Source organism: Acomys russatus, chromosome 21 (genome assembly GCF_903995435.1).
Source record: "Acomys russatus chromosome 21, mAcoRus1.1, whole genome shotgun sequence".
Taxonomy (NCBI): domain Eukaryota; kingdom Metazoa; phylum Chordata; class Mammalia; order Rodentia; family Muridae; genus Acomys; species Acomys russatus.
This window is the reverse complement of record NC_067157.1, coordinates 45,716,218-45,733,715: the sequence shown is the minus strand read 5'-3', so window position 1 is coordinate 45,733,715 and position 17,498 is coordinate 45,716,218. Positions and strand designations below refer to the sequence as shown.

General features: G+C 44.2%; 1 protein-coding gene across 1 annotated transcript in view; it reads right to left on the bottom strand.

Moving 5' to 3' along the window:
- Mthfd1l (methylenetetrahydrofolate dehydrogenase (NADP+ dependent) 1 like) overlaps nucleotides 1-17,498 on the bottom strand; it is a 184,621-nt gene that overhangs the window by 83,253 nt on the left and 83,870 nt on the right. Inside the window, exon 20 of the mRNA XM_051164179.1 lies at nucleotides 12,929-13,040. Within this exon, the coding sequence (XP_051020136.1) occupies nucleotides 12,929-13,040 (112 nt within the window). The remainder of the gene's footprint in view (nucleotides 1-12,928; nucleotides 13,041-17,498) is intronic.

The window sequence follows — 17,498 nt, the reverse complement described above, 5'->3', positions numbered from 1 at the left end:
GCTCACTGACCAGCATATATAGATGGAAGGGTGAGTTCTACCCTCCCCAAGAGACCTGTCTCAAAACATAAGGTGGAGGGCAACAGAGGAACACACCCAACATTGACTTCTGACTGTTATGTGCCCATGTGTGTGCACATGTGTGCGAGCACAAACACACATACACACACACACACACACACACACACACACACAGAATTCTGAACACATTCCAGCCTCTGGAAGTTGAGTTCTTTACTCAGTAAAATGTTGAGCAAATCTCACATCTCCTCTAAATTAGAAATGTCACCTTGACTTTGGTCCCAGAGTTAATGCTGTGCAGAGAAGGAAAACCCTGCATAGCTTGCAAGTAATATGCAAGAGGAAATGATCTACACACACACACACACACACACACACACACACACACACGCACACACGCACGCACGCTAGGATGACAGTTAAGTAGGCTCTGTTTTCACAAATCAACCAATCAGGATTAGGTTTACCGACAAATTGAAGGAGCACCGAAGAAAGTGACACAATGCCAATAAAATTGTATATTTTTTTCTCTCACATAAAAGATCACAGTTAGCACTCTGTGCTAGTGTGCCAGCTCCTCCATCATCTGCAGCTGCTACCACCCAGGGGTTCAGGACGATTGCCAGAGTCCCTGGAATCAAAACTAAATATCCCACCCAATGGAGAAAGAGGAAGAAAGACACACCTTTCAGAAGAGTTCCCTGATGGGCTAGGGGTGTAGCTTTAGCATGTATGAGGGCTTGCTTAGCATGCATGAGGGCCTGGATTCTACCCCCACCACCTCATAAACAGGGTGAGGTTGGCACATGTCTGTAATCCCTAGGACTCTGAGGGTGGAGGCAGGACAATTAGAAGCTCAGGGTCATGCTCAGATGCATGAGTTCAAGGCCAGCCTTGGTGGGGTGTGTGTGTGGAGGGAGAGAGAGTGAGACAGACAGACAGACAGACAGACAGACAGACAGACAGACAGACAAAGAGAGACCGAAAGATACACATGCAGAAAGAGAGATGCGGAGAGACGAGGGCTTGGGAAAGTTAAAACTTGTGACTCGCCATAATCACCTTCAAGCAAAAGGGGTGGTATTCAGAGTGCTTCTCCAGGCAGAAGTGAGCTCCTGCCTAGGCATCTGTGTCGCTATCTGCTTTGTTCCTTTTCCTGAGGAGATGTCAACAAACATGCATCCACCCCAGGTAGGGCACTGACAACAAGCCAAAGACAGAATCCCAGGCTACATGAGAGGAGCAATGCTTGGTGTGGTTACCCGCAGGAACATGGCTGACTCTCAAGCAGCTGCATCTGTGAGAAGAGACAATACCCCTCCACCCCCACCCCAAAGTGACCACTGAGGACATCTGCATCTCTGGAGCTCACCGTCCAGTTTGCTGGCAGCTCTTCTGAAGGGACACCCACCACACGGCTGTGGCTGTTTACTGCTCAGATGTTGTTTCAGAGAGGGGCCTGGCCTGGAGTGTTTTAGCTTTTCTGAGCTTCCAGAACATTCCTTGTAAGTTGCTTTAGCTTCCCAAGTCTTTCTGACTGCCCCTTCTCCCCACCCCAGCTTCTTTGCAAGGTCTCCACCTTCTGGTTTATACTTCTGCCCTGAGGCCAGGAGGTGGGACCTCTGACTTCTCACTGAAAGGTCTTTGGGGGTGCTCAAGAGGGTCACTGACAGACTGTTGGGGGACATGTGATTTATTACTAAACACTATGGGCAGACAGACAAACAAGAACGTGACAGGGACTCTGAGGAGAGCTCAGGCCCCATCACTACAGACAGGCAGCAAGGTGGAGACCCTGAAGAGAGACATCAGACCTGCATGGCAGAAGTGGGAAAATTCTTACTCTGAAATTGCGCAATGAAATACTGTTTAAAAAAAAAAAGTTAGAATCAAGGGCAAGTTCTCCACATTGAGCTAGTGAAAAAGATCAGGATATGAACTTGTCCTTTACAATGACTTCATGATGCGGAAGCTGGGACATATAGCTAGGAATTACAATCTTTGTGGGAACAGCTTCAACTTGCCCCTCGTTGTTCCAAAACTATGCAAGGCCAATAGGCATGAGGAAACTTTGATGTACTGCAGCAGGCAGGTAGTTACTTAGCATGCACAGGTACCAGGTTTGATCCTAACCACTGTATATTTAGAGTGGGTGTGGTGGGCCCACCTATAATCCCAGCACTCAGGAGGTGGAGGCAGGAGGATTAAAAGTTCAAGGTCCTCCTTGGTTACACAGTAAATTTAAAGCCAACCTGGATACCACAAGACTCCAGTTGAAAACGAAACAAAACAAAACAGAATGGAAAGGAGGGAGGGAGAGAAAAAAGGAGGACACAATCTTTGTAAATGTACACCTTTTGCTGGGATAATAAATACCATAAAAACAAAAACAAGCAAACAAAACAACAACGACAAGTGGGGTCTGGGGAGGAAGCTCAGTTGTAGAAGAATACTAGTTGCTCTTGCAAATTCAGGTCCCAGACAAGCAGGCAGACACACATACAGATAGATAAAGAAAAAAAAAAATTAATTCAAATGAAGAGGTCTAGAAGCTTCTGAAATCATTTGACGAAAATGTAAAAATAAAATACCCCCTTTAAAAAATTAAAAAGGAGTCCATTTCAAATGGCTGACATCCTCACTGATTTTCTCAGCGTGACAGACATGGCAGCGCAGTCATAGGTAAAAGTTTGACAAAGAGAATGACGGGAGGATGCTTTACCTTGGCCTCACTTATCAATGACTTTCACTTTCATAAATGGCTGTATTCTTCCTCCATGTTCACGCCTTGCTAAATGTATTCCTCCGTATTTTATAGTGTGGAGGATATGAATAAATAGGATCGTTTTCCACATTATGTTTATTCTTGACACAAAAGAAAGCCATTGGCTTTTACATATTTATACTGTAGCTAACTGGGCAAACTAAAACATTTATTACTTACGATAAATTTTCAGTTGGCTCCTTGAGTTCTCTGTACGTGTATGAGCATATATAAATAATAGAAATGTTATCTATGCTTTTTCCATTGTTCTTTCTTTATCCCACAGGTTCAGCCTCCAGAGTAAGGTGGGTAATAGCAGTGGTTACGGACAATCTGCTTAGGTTGACCAGGTGTGCCCAACGGGGATGCTATCTTTTGTGATGCTGGTTGCTAGCCTTCTGCTTTCGATAATTTGTTTAACTCTTTCTTTCTTTCTTTCTTTCTTTTTTTTGTTTAACTCTGTCTATTGCTGGAGGTCTGTCTTTGTCATTTCCTTCAGACACCTCTTTTGTTTCTAGCTTTTGAAACTTTCCTTTGCTGTGAGCTAGACAAGCAGCCCGCAGGACTGTGAACCCTTATGTAGATTTTTCAGGGACAGACTAGGTAACCGAAACATCAATAGTGAAGTGATGAGAACAGTTATAGTTACCGGTGGCTGGGGGCCTGCAGCTTTTAGAAAGCACTAGCAATCTCAGAATGCCCTTCCCTAAAGATGCAAAGAAGTCCTGGATGAGATACACTAAATTATACTCCTCCGGGAACTACCAGTTTCCCAGCATTCCTTGTTCAAAATTATGAGGCCTGTACAGGAACAGTACCATATTGTAATTACACCAAATGCTGCTAAAAAAAAAAAAATGTAGAAAACAACCTCACATAATTGCAATTTTTGAAACTATAAAAGGCAATTTGGCTCCTGTCCAGCACCCTGAGGCTAGCTGTTCTTGGCCCAGATGGACCGGATAGCAGGCATATAACGTAATCTGAAAACGTATTGTGCAATGGACATCAGAGAAAATCCCTTAGAAGGCCCCACGGAATCATGAGTTACAAAACTCCAGCTTAACCTCAGGACCGCTTTTTAAAGTCATCTCATGTCAACTGTCACGGCACTAATCTCTGCATCGCGATGTTTTGACAAGGGTCTTATTTGGACTCCACATTTTATGATGATAAGCAGAACGATGTTCCAAGCACACTGTTCTGAATAAACATAAATCACAAACAGGAGCGAGCTGCAGAGCTCATTTTAAACACATTTGCATTCGTGTCGGGCATAAACGAATCGGTCAAGGTCAGGTTGAGCATTCCTTCCAGTTCAAAATGCCTTCTCAACCATTTTATTTTTTAAAAATTCCCTTGAAAAGATTATTTTTTTCATTCTTTCATTCTCGAGTTTTGTGTGTCTGTGAAGTGTAGACCATGTGTGTACATGTGACTGCTGTAGGGGCCAAAAAAAGGGTGTTGGATCTCGTGGAGCAGGAGTTAGGTGTCAGTCATGTGACACAGGTGCTAGGAACTCAACCTAGGTCCCCTGGAAGAGCAGCAGGTACTCTTACCCACTGAGCTATCTCTCCAGCCTCCAACTACTCTTTGTTTTTGTGACAGGTCTCAAATAGATCAGGCCATCCTAGGAACCACAATATAACTGAGGCTGATGCTGAACCTCGGATCCCCCCGCATCCACTTCCTAATGACGTGATCACAGGAGGGTACCGCTATGTCTAGTTTTCACAAAGTCCCAGGCTTTGACTCATGGAGTTTTGCATGTTAAATAAGCCCTGTTATTAACTGAGTTGTATCTCCAGTCCTGCCTTTTGTTTTGTTTGAGATGGGAGTCTTTGGGATGCTCACTCTATTCCCAGGCCAGCCTTGTACTCCTGAACTCAAATGATCCTTATGTCCCAACCTCCTGAGTAGCTGGGACTTGCACTCACATGTCACTGCAGCAGGCTTCATTGAGTTGCTTTTAAGTGACTTATTTGCTGCTTCAATAAACTGAGTGGCTAATATGTTTACTTTCACCATTTAAAAAAAATCTAGTGGCCATCCAGACATACCTGCCACTGGAGAAGTTGTTCATATAACTGATGTGTACCTTTAGTTTTTCCTTCAACAAACATTAGTCCTGTTGTATGGTGGAGGATAATGGTATGGAGCCACAGTATATATATTTACAGGCAGTAAGTGACAGGAAGATAAGGACTGGGTTCAAGTCGCCGCTCTTTCAGCCCCAAGTTTGTCCCCTTGAACAAGCTCCTTTGCTCTGGTGCTCAGACTTCTCATGTGGAAGTTGTGGCCAGGGCTGTGACTCTATCACAAGCCGGTGAGTTCTCAGCTGCAGAGCTCCGCCAGTGCCTGGCACACAAGAGGCTTTTAGGATGGAAAGTAAACCCGTGTTGCTCTCAGCAAAGATTCATCCATGCCAGAAACTGCCCCTGTGATTTATAAACACCACCCCTGTCACCCCTACACATATAAATAAATAAATGTAATTTTTAAAATTTACAAAGAACTCAGAAGAATATCGAGATGCTTTCTCTCCCCTCTCTCCTTGTCCATGGTTTGCTGCGATGACAGGTAAGTGCCATCTCACCTTAAGATGCATCACATTAAAAAAAAAAAAAAAAGAAGCCAAAAAGAACAAACCTATTATTAATTATTATTTAATTTTATGCATATGGGTATTATGTCTGAATGTATTTGTCTGTGCATCAGATGCATGCCTGGTACCCTGAGAAACCAGAAAAGGCCATTGCATCCCCTAGAACTAGAGTTACAGACAGTTTTAAACTGCCATGTGGGTGCTGGTCCTCTGTTACAGCAGCCTATGTTCTTAATCACTGAGCCATCTTTCCAGCCCAAGATACTTTTACATTTTTGAGGGTAAGATGGCACTGTACAGTACCTGTTGGGCATGGTGAGCCCTACTGCTGTGATGCGGATCACTGTTTCAACATAAACATCTGTTAAACAACATCCTGCACTTTGTGGATCTGAGTTAGACCCCTTCTGTGGGAACAAGGAAGAACTGTGTAGAAGCTGAGAGCCTGACACAGTGTTTGTGAAGCTGGGTGGCGGGAGGCAAGAACAGGTGTCTTGTTAATGAGGTACGGAGGCTATTTAAGAGTGATACAGTATTGCTTTCAATGGATATATAGTATTCTTGCAGACAGCTACTGTTAGGTTATAAATACCCATTAAATTGTTTGACCATTAATTGCATAATATATAATTGCGTCTGGTATTTCTTTGGGCCTGGAGTGCTGTAAAACAAAAATGATTGTAACCTAAAGTTGTAAACAGAGTAGGTTGGAGAAGCTTTCTGGAAGTTTTTTGTGGTAACAACATGACTGTATACCCTAACCCTCTTCACACCTAGAGAGCACTTTCCTGTAGAGAAGCAAAAAAAAAAAAAAAAAAAAAAAAAAAAGAAAGAAAGAAAGAAAGAAAAGAAAAAAGACAGAACTAAGGAGGATGTCACAGTGCATTACTTATTGCTATAATATTTGCGATGGGATAATTTTTTAGAGGAAGGAGGTTTATTTTGGCTAGTGGGCTAGAAGTCAAAAGGGCATGCTGTCATCATCTGCTCCACTTGTGAGAGAGCCTCCTGGATCACAGTAGACAGGCAAGGAGACACATGTCAAAGACAGATTCAAGACCCACCTAAGGCAGAAGGGGTAACGTCAGAGGAACCAGACCTGTGCCTTAAGCTCAAAGACTTTAATCCAGTGTGCGGGAGGGGTGGGCATTAGTGGGCTCTGCCTCCCAATACTGTTGCAAGGAGGAATTGGGCAGCTAGCTATTCAAATCACAGCAGCAAAAAGCCACAGGAGGTTTCAACCACATTGCACGTTTCTGCCCTTTTTTGCAGTGTTGGGAACTGAATCTAAGGGTACAGCCATGCTAGGCTCTGCCATGGAGTCTTATCTTCAGGTCACCTGTCTTATAACACACAACACTAAGACACATTAAGATTTGATGAAGCGAGAGCCTGTGGGGGGCGGGGCAGGGTAGTGGTGGTGATGATGCTGGGGGGGCAGGGTGGTAGTGGTGATGATGCTGGGGGTGGGGCGGGAGTGATGGTAGTGGTGATGCTGGGGGGGTTGGGGGGCGGGATGATGGTGGTGGTGATGCTGGGGGGTGGGGCGGGATGGTGGTAGTGGTGATGCTGGGGGGGGAGTGGTGGTGGTTATGACACACACCTTTAATCCCAGCCTCCAGGAAGTGGGAGCAGGCAGATCTCTGAGTTTGAGGCCAGCCTGGTTTACAGAGAGAGTTCCAGGACAGCCAGGGCTACACAGAGAAACCCGGCTTGAAAAAACAACAACCAAACAAAAAAAGATTCAGTGAAGATGAGTGTTGGGAACAAGGGGATTGGTTAACTTTATCTGAATACTTTCACAAGTAGTATATTACCAGAATATCCCAACCTTATTTGCTTATTTTGTATTTCTACATGTATGAGTATTTGCCTACATGTATGTATGTGTAATCACATGCTTGCTTGGTGCCCAATGAGGCCAGAAGAGGGCATCAGACCCTTTGAAACTGAAGTTACAGATAGTTGTGAGTTGTCACGTGGGTGCTGGGATTTGAACCCAGGCCCTCTGCAAGAACAGCAGGTGTTCTTAATTTCTCCAGCCTGTATTATTTCTCATATTTTCCGGTGTATAAGACGACCCCCCCCCCAACTTAAACTTTGCCAGTTAAAATATAGAGTTTGGAATATACTTGCCATATAGGACTACCCTGCTTCCAACACACACCCTATGCAGCAGACTTAGGCTGCAAACTCTATATTTTAACTGGAAAAGTTAAAGTTGAGTTGGAGGTCATCTTATACACTGGAAAATATGGTATTTGTGCTGGGGACTGAACCCAAGGCCTTGGCCATGCTGTGGAAGCACTCTACCACTGAGCTTCCCTTATTATTATTATTGTTGTTGTTGTTGTTATTATTATTATTATTATTATTATTATCTGAAGACTCTCTGTTAAAAGCCAAACCTAAGGCCAAACCAAAAACGAGGTTTAATCTGTACGAGAAAGCATGTGTGGTAGAGAGGCCTGCCCTGGGAAGTGGGGGAACAGGAGTTGGTACCAATCTCTGGTCCTCAGGCATCCAGAGACACCACAAACCAACACTCCCACAATGCCGCTCTTCTGAGCACAAGGTCTAATGTGCGATCTCAGCAGATGCCTGCGTCTGCACATCTCCTCCCGCCAGGTTGCTAATAATCCAGTTCTTAGCCATGATGTGATTATGTGTAGGGTTACTCAAGCCACAGAAATGAACTTCCTAATAGAGTGAAGCCCTGCCCGAGAGGAGAGTTTTATATGTCAACCGGGTGAGCTCCAGGAACCTCCAAGCTCAGGAGCTGGACACGACTTCAACTCAGGTTTTTTTTTTTTTTAAAGGGTGGATGACATTATAGGAATGTTTAGTTTGGTCTGGCTTTCCTCTACGTAAATGATGGAGTATTTAACATTTCATTGCCATAAAAACAGATCGTGAGAATAAGCCAGTAGCTAGGTGTAACGACTTACTAGATTCCTCTGGAAATCAAGAGGGAAGATTTACAAGGACACGGGGCGAAGACAAGCGTCAGGTAACTCAAGTCAGCGGTACCCAAGGTCACCTTTACTCAGCAGTCTATCAAGAGGGACATTTTAAGGTAGGAGGCTGCTGTATCGGAATATGGTTTTCCTCGGAATATGGTTTTTCTCCCTCCATCCTCACTGGAATTCACTAAACACTGTGAAGCAGGAGAAGACGGAGCCTGACCCAAGCTCTGGGGTTCAGAACTCAGAAAGCAGAGTGAGGAGAGGCTCTGCCAGCCTAGCGTACACAGTGAAGTCCAGCCAAGTAAAGCTGCTACGGGAGGCTCTGTCTCACAAGTGTCTCTCCTGGAATGGCAAGGCTCAGCAGGTAAGAACATGAGCTGCTCTGGTTGAGGAGCTGAGTTCGGTTCCCAGCACCACTATCATCTGTGGTCACAGCTGTCTGTTATTCAGGGAACGTGATGTCCTCTTCTGGACTATGTCACCTCCACCCACATGTTCATAAAACAGCTCGCCCACAAACAATAGACAATACAAACAAACAAACAAAAGAAACAAAACAAAATTTAAAAAATAAATAAAGAGAAAGAAATCAGCTAGAATACATGTTCACACACAACTATACCAGACCTATGCATACATGTATATATACCTACATACCCCATACCTATGCATACACACATACACCCACGCATGCATACACACACAAGCACAGATAAGACACCCAAGCATACACATATTCACTCATACACGCCACACCCATGCATGCACATACACACCCACATCCAGGTATGCACATACACCTACCCACCCATGCATGCATGCACATATAAACACACACCCCACACCCATGCATGGATGCACATACAAACACACACACATCACACCCATGCATGCACATATATTTCTACACCCCACATCCATGCATGCATACATGTACACATCCCATCCATGTATGTATGTACACACACACACACACACACACACACACACACACAATCTCTTGCTGTGTGACACCTTTTGTTGCCTCACAACTCTGCCAGCCATCCAGAAGAGCATCAGGAGATATAGGCCCTCAACCCTGGCTAGGAATGAAAGTCAAAGCGGATTTCTTTTCTTTAAAACATACGTCTGTGGCACTGCATTATAGTAATAAAGAATGGGCTAATACTGGGGCGGGGGGTGGTGGTGGTGTGTTGGGACGGTGCAAACACTATCACTATTGCACACATTAGGATTTACTGGCATGGTATCACATAACGATTATATGGTGTAGTCATTGATTTACGAGGAAGATGGCTGAGTCACTGAAACAAGTGTGGGCTGGTTTCAAACTCTCACAATCCCTCTGCCTGAGTGTCCCAATACTACAGGCCTATGCCAACATCTGGACCATTCTATCGGCATTTAAGTACAGGAGGGGGCAGCAGACCCCAAAGTCTATCAATGGGCTCCTGTGCCTGTGACTATTGGCTATAAGGACCCTTGGCTATAAAAGCATGTACAATTCCAGGTCCACACTCTCAAGGAGAGGTGGGGTCCTCATCTGGAAACTGGGGTCAAAGACAATTAAATGAGCAGAAAATAGAAAAGCTAGTGTTATTCTTTCTTTCTTTTTTGTAAAAATAACCCTTGACTTGGGTTTAATTCCAAAGAGAGGCTTGCCTCGCAGCAGTGCAAGGAGGGTGAGTGGACTCCCATGGGGACCACCGGCTCAAAGAGACGGGGCCATTACAGTCGCCGCAGCACTTTCTCTAAAATTCTCATGAAGCACTTTGCTCTCATCTAACAAACTCATGCAGCTAATTAAATAAACACGCCCCGTTGTAAGGCTAAGTGGACCGTCGATTCCATTATCTTAGAATAATTATTCCGGGTAGACAAGACAAAAGGATGCCTTGCCTGGATGTTGGAGCAGAACTGGAAGTGATATTAAGTGGCAGTAAGCTAAGAAGATGCCATCCAAGAGATGTGTCTATCTCCCCAGGTTCCCTGTTATTCAATATAGCACCTGGCTCACGCAGTACACTCCATACTCTACTGGTTTGCCTCTCCACCCCACCCCACCCTACCCCTCCCTACTTCCATACCCTGATTTACTAGAGAGTAGAAGTGTGTCGTCTATAAACTAGAAGGGGATAAAGAGTTCTGGAGATCCATGGTACAGGAATTGACTACACTCTCCCGCTGTACAGCTGAGAATGGCAGACTCTAACCCAGAGGTCCTCACCCTTCCTGATGCTGCCACCCTTTAATACGGCTTCTCATGTGGCGGTGACGCTTCCTCCCCCCACCCAATCATAACATTATTTCATTGTTATGTCATGACTATAACTTTGCTACTATTATCATTCATAAGGTAAATATCTGATACTCGACCCCTGTGAAAGGGTCATTTGACCCCCTCCCAAAGGGTCGCGACCCGCAGGTTGAGAACCACTGCTCTAAGTGCTGTGTGTTATACAACAATTAAAATAAAAATTATTATCACTCCCAAATAAACTCAATTTCAAAAAGGACTTGAACCTTCACTCGCCACATGCCAATAATGGAGGAAGAGTCACAGTGAGGACTGGCTAAGGATTAGTAAGTTGTTGGGCCAGAACTTGAAAGACACAGTGCCACAAACCCTCTTTTAAAATCCATTAGGAAAGCCCTCTTAAACCCTTATTTGGCCTTGGTGAGATGGTGGAGTGGGTAAACGTGCTTGCTGAGCCGGCCTGGTGACCTGAGTCTGAATCCCTAGGACTCATGTTAAAGTGGAAAGAGAACCAGTCCCACAGGCTTGTCCTTTGACCTGCACACGTGTGCCATGGACGGCCCACCCCTCACCATGAATACTCACAATTATAGTGTATATTTTAAAAGGCCTCACTTTACAGACAAGGAATTTGAGTCTCAGTGGGTTAACATGACTTTAAGAATGTTCTGACCCTCCCGATGCACAAGACGGTCACCCTCAGACTACAAAGGGACACAGAGTAACTACTAGCCTGATTGACATTTGCATAGTTCTCTGTTTTTGTTTTGTTTTTTTTTTAATGAGACAGGGTTTCTCTGTATAGCCTTGGCTCTCCTAGACTCACTCTGTAGACCAGGCTGGCCTTGAACTCACAGAGATCTGCCCGCAACTGCCTCCTGAGTGCTGGGATTAAAGGTGTGCACCACAACCTTAATTGTTAGTTCCCTGTGTTTTACAAATCAATTTTCCTGGGATGTCATTGAATATTATAGCCAAGGGGGTTTCTGCTGTTACCAAGGAGGAAACTGAGCCCCAGGAAAGTTCTTCCTTCACAGCATCAAAACAAGGCTCCTACCCCAGGAGTTCTAACCCGGGATCAGTACCACCCCTCCATATCCGACTCCTCATCTCATTCACATTTTCGCAATGAGCAAGCCTTCAGGGAACACTGCCAGGGTCTAATGTCTTGTCCAGGCCACAGGAGAGCTAGCATGCTTCACATACAACCATCAACATGTATCTTTAGAGATATTTTGTCAAGACGATGCATAGTGTGCAAATACCTGCTTGATGACGATGTAAGGCAGAGAGAGCCCTGTCAGCATAAAACAGAGAGCTTTACTTTAGAAGCCCTTCATCCACAGTCGATACATTAGAAGCTTTTCACTTAAGTGCCCATCTGTCTATTCAGTATCTGCCTTTCCCCAGCCTCCTCAGCCATTATCTCTATCTCTACACGGGGCTCAACCGAGCAAATCCACTTAGACAGAGTGCCTAGCCACTCCTGCTGTGGACTTGGTGCCGAAAAGTCCGCGGCTGCCGCATTACCCAGACCTCTGAAGGATGGAATTACATAAATCCCCATTTGATCCTGACTTTGCATGTACAGAGGATTCTTAAATCAGCCTTGATAACCCCGAGTGAACCTTGTGATGTCACGGCTCGAAGGTGTGTCTACATCTGGGTTCTTTTGCCCAGCAGACTTTTTCTACTAAAACACAATCCTTGTTTTTCTCACTTCTTCTTAACTTTACCATTATGGCCTGAGATTACGGCAAGTAACCACAAGGCAAACTCTACGGCAGGTGGCCCTTCCTGAAAGAACCAGACAGTTAATGAATCTACCAAATAAAATCCGAAACCACTGGCTGGGAATTTCCCTTCTATCAGGTCACAAAAACACACCCGGATTCCAGGAAGAAAAACAATCGATTTTAATGTATTAGTATTAGGATGACCGCTAATAGCTCAGTCGAGGAGCACAATCTCCCGTGTGTACATCATTGACAGGACATTCCACAAGGCCTGTTGTTTGAGCTGTTCTGCTAACCACTAGATCCCCAGTTCTGAGCTTTGAATGTGGTAGGTCATGAACATATAGCCACTGGATGCCTAATTAAAATAATTTCATTAGCAGTATTTTGCAGATAAGAAAAGTTTTGGTGCTACTTAAAAATATGTCCAAGGCCATTCAGTTGGCAGGTAGAGCTTTTAAAGGCACATGTGCTTGACTGCAGAATCAACGGCTCAACTACTATATAATTGTGCTGGTTACTGTCTTTTCAACTTCATCAATATTCTACAGTCACTAAACTTTAAAGAAAGCCACTTACCTACAAACCCTTCTTCGCCAACCAGTTTCAGGGCAATTTTATCAGCCAACACTGAAGAGTTGCCGTGGGCAATGTTAGCAAAGGGGCCAGCATGTACAAACACGGGTGTCCCCTACAGAAAAACAAGAATAGATTAGAACCCCAAAGGGAACAAGTGGGAGAATGGGAACCAAGCTTAACTTGGGGACCGAGATGCCACAGAGTGCTCGGTGTTTAAATCTTTTTAAAACGGCCTATATTATAGGTTAGATCTGGCAGTTATTAAGATAACAAAGGCAAAGATTAAAAACCACCACAGGTTAAAATGTGTGAAATGATAGAAACAATTTACTGTGGTTGTTAAGACAGCATGCTATTAACAGGCCAGGGTGGCCCCAGACTTGCTCTATGGTCAAGGATGGCTTTGAACTCCTGATCCTATGGTCTCTATTTATTAAATACTGGGCCCACAGCCAAGCACCACCTTACCCAACTTAGATTTTACTATTAATTTTTTTAAAGGAAAGCACATAAAAATAGTGGGTTTCTTTATGACATTTTAACATGCATGTATGCTATACTTTGTTTATGAGCAGTTCTTACTAATGTCTGTCCTAGTTAGGGTTTTTAATTACTGTGATAAAGCACCATGACCAGAAGCAACCTAGAGAGGAAAAGGGTATTTTAGCTTGCAACTGTCAGGTTATACTCTGTCACCAAGGGAAGTCAGGGCAGGAGCCTAGAGGCTGAAAGTGATGCAGAGGCCATATTCCTCATGGTGTTCTCAGCCTGCTTTCTTCTACAACCTTGGACTGCCAGCCCAGGGATGGTACTGCACACAGTGAGCTGGCCCCTTGCACATCAACCATTGGCTTGCCCTCAGGCCAATCTGGTGTGGGCATGGTTCCCTCTTCCAATATAAAATCTAGCTTGTGTCAAGTTGACATAAAACCAATCAGCACAATTACAAAGAAAACAAAACCAATATAAGGGACTAATTAAACATTCCAGGCATTCAAAGTCTTTAAACCAACCTTGTCAATATAGTCATTTTTATAGTGTTTTTTAAAATTTTCTTTTATTGATGACAACAGGCTTTAGTTCCATCTGAAAATAATTTTCTCATTAAAATAGTCAGGCTTTTTTTCCTTGCCCAGCCAGGTTTTTAGGGGTCTGCTCAGATAAAGGCTTGGCTCCACCTGTGAAAATACAGGCTGCCCCTTTGCTGACACGGCAGAAAGCAGGCAGTGATGCGGGGTGGGGGTAGGGTGGCTAGGAAGCGTGGAAAATTCCCATGAACTATGATGGGCTACTAGCTGAACATGGCTCAAAGATGAGGAAGCTGAACAAAAGCAGGAAGACAGTGGAAGAAACTGTCTTGAGGCTGAAACAGCTTCTCAAAGCCACCATGTGTGTCTGAAATTTAGCTTTTCCCCCAAAGGCCTTTGGAGACAGAATAACAAGGGTCCTGAGACGGTCAAAGTGATGTGAAAAATATGAGGATTATAAATTCCAACATGTATGCTTGTTTTCCATGTACACATGGCTAATATCTGCATCCTGCCTCCCAAAACACCTGCAATGGCCTCTCTTCTCGCTACACAAACCTTTCAAGTGCTCTAAGAAAAAAAAAATTTAAAAGACTGAAGCTTCCATCGTTTTCCAGCCCTGCTGCCTGGGGCATGCTGCTGCCCCAGAGAACTGTAATGAGGACAAAGTCACAGACTCCATCCCTGAGTGACAGCTGGCTTGTCTCTTCAACAGACTACAACCCTCATTGCTGCCATCTGTCAGAGAGGTACCAGGCTCTGGTCTCCAGGGGACACAGGTGACAGGATACACTCCACAGTTCCAAAATCACCATTCCAGTTTAATCTTCCATTAAAAAAAAAAAAAAAAAAAAAGGAAAAGATGGGGCTGGAGAGATGGCTCAGTGTTTAAGAGCACTGACTGCTCTTCCAAAGGACCCAGGTTCAATTCCCAGTACCCACATGGGCAGCTCGCAACTGTGTGTAACTCCAAGATCTGACCCCCTCATACAGATATACATGCATGCATAACACCAATGCACATAAAATAAAAATAAATAAATTTTTTAAAAAAAGAAAGATTGTAGTTTATAATAAAAAAAAATAAAATAAAATAAAAAAAAAGGAAAGGAGTTTCACCTTCCATGGAGCTTTCCTTTCCTTACTAGGTTGTATGACTTGTCTATCAGCAAAAATGTTTTGTGATTTAAATCTTTATTTCTCTTTTTAAAAGTCTCTCTCTCTCTCTCTCTCTCTCTGTCTCTCTCTGTCTCTCTGTCTCTCTCTCTCTCTCTCTCTCTCTCTCTCTCTTTCTGTATGTGTGTGTGTGTCTGCAACTACAAGCAGACACAGCCAGGATGGGAAGATCAGAGGACAACCTCCATTTTATCGGAGACAGGGTCTCTTGCTTTTCTGCATGCCAGGTTAGCTGGCTCGGGATTCTCTTCCCTCAGCACAGGAGGCCTGGCCTTGCTTACAGGTGTGTCTAACCCCGCTTGGCTTCTTATGTGGGATGCTTTGCTGCAGTTCGGATCCTGATTATTTTTCAAGGGTCTCTGGGGTTCAAGCCTTGGCAGCGAAGGAAGGTGGTGAAAGTCTTAAGGAATGGGGCCTAATGGGAGGAAGTTGGTCCTGGGGGAGGGGCACCCCCATGAAGAGGCTTATGGGACCCTGGGCTCACACTCTCTTCATGTGCTGGCTGCAAGAGGAGCAGCTGGCTCTGACATCGTCTCTGGTAACAGTCTCAGGTCAGTGCTATCTGACACAACGCCAAAGCCAACAGGGCACCCCGACACAGACTAAAAACTCCAACGCTGGAAGCCAGAAGAAACCTTTCCTCTTTACGCATTGTTTATCTCATGTAGCCGTTACAGTGACGGGAAGCTAGCAGGTTGTATTGGGCCCACTGACACACCCTTTCATATTCTTGTTTCTTGTTTCTGTGACCCACTAACACGGTTGACAGACCTGGAAAACCTGTCATTTCCATCTAATCAGAACACAAACCACTTGGGGAACTTCTCTCCAGCCTGGCCACCACCAGTCTCCTCTCTACACTCTATTCTCCCTGCATTTTATAATTTGGAATAGATGTAGATTTAGTTTGAAATCATGGAACGAATGAGTGAGAGAGCAAGAGCTGAACCTCTTCCTGACCTGAAATTCCCAGGGCCCACCAGGGAAGCAAGTGTCATTCCCTAAGGCCAAGGAACCTTATTAAGATTACAGTCCTTGGGCTGGAGAAATGGCGCAGTGGTTAAGGGTACCGCCTGCTCTTCCAGAGGTCCTAAGTTCAATTCCCAGCAACCACATGGTGGCTCACAACCATCTATAATGTTATCTGATGCCCTCTTCTGCAGATAAAGCACGCATATGCAATAAATACAATAAATAAATCTTTAAAAAGAAAAAAAAGATTTACAGTCCTGATTTTGAAACTCCTAGTTTGGAGTCTGAGTGGACTAATGATCAAAACGGTGTCATCAGACATTCAAACATGGGGGGGCGGTGGTTGTATATTGAATGGTGGGTGTACTATAAAATAAAGTGCTTTGAGCCAAACACATTGTCTAAAAAAAACTCTATTAAGTATATTTATCTTGATTTTTATTTCATACGCAGAATGCTTGGGAATGTAAAGTAGAAGCGGTCTTGGCTTCTCTAGATAGTCTCCCTAATGGTCTTTCCAGAAGCTTCCTAAGTTTATTACTTCAATTACCTGGTTGCTTACCAGAGCTTACAGACCGCTCTGTACCGTCCAGAACGGTAGCCTCTGGCCACGTGATGCTGCAAAGTATCTAAATGTAGCTAGTACCCCTTTCTCTACACGTAAATAAATGCAACAGTAGAAACGTGGCCAAGCAACTGAAAGAATGCATTTTTAATGTTACTGAACTTTAATTTAGAATAATGCATGTAGCCCTCAGCCACAAGGGCACCAGATAGCGTGCTCTAGCATTGGGTGACTTCGTCAACACTACGTGTGGCTTCTCCATGGGAATATTTTGGGCTCTTACAATTACTTTCTCGTGTTAAGTCTTCAGTAAGTTCTCTGGATCAGGCTTGCCTGGAATATCCAGGCCTTCCCCTCCTCCAGATGCTTGCTCCTCTTAGTCTATGGTGGAACCTGGTGTCCATCAGCTTCCCAGAATCCTCCAAGGTCTTCACAGGAATGGCTAAGACTGAGAATGTTGGCATCATGGCCACCTGTAGTGAGGCAGGGGCTCCCCAGTGCTCTCCTATGACCCTGGCAATAGGTGTGTCCAAACTATAACACTGCCCACACATTAGACCTTCAGGCTCCTGGTGGATGCAGACTCCCAGTGTCACTGATTCCAGAAGCCCTTCCCAAATGACTATCTAGAATCAAGGTATAGAGTTCATGTATGCAAGTATCTCAATCAAAGTCTGTGCTTATTAGTCAAATAAGTTACCTCTTAAAATAACCTTAAAAATCAATGCCATCATGAAAATTAGACATGATGAGACTATACTAAGCATTGGACGATGGCTAAATCAAATAAGTATGACTAGTAACTTAGAAACTAGACTGAAACTTATGT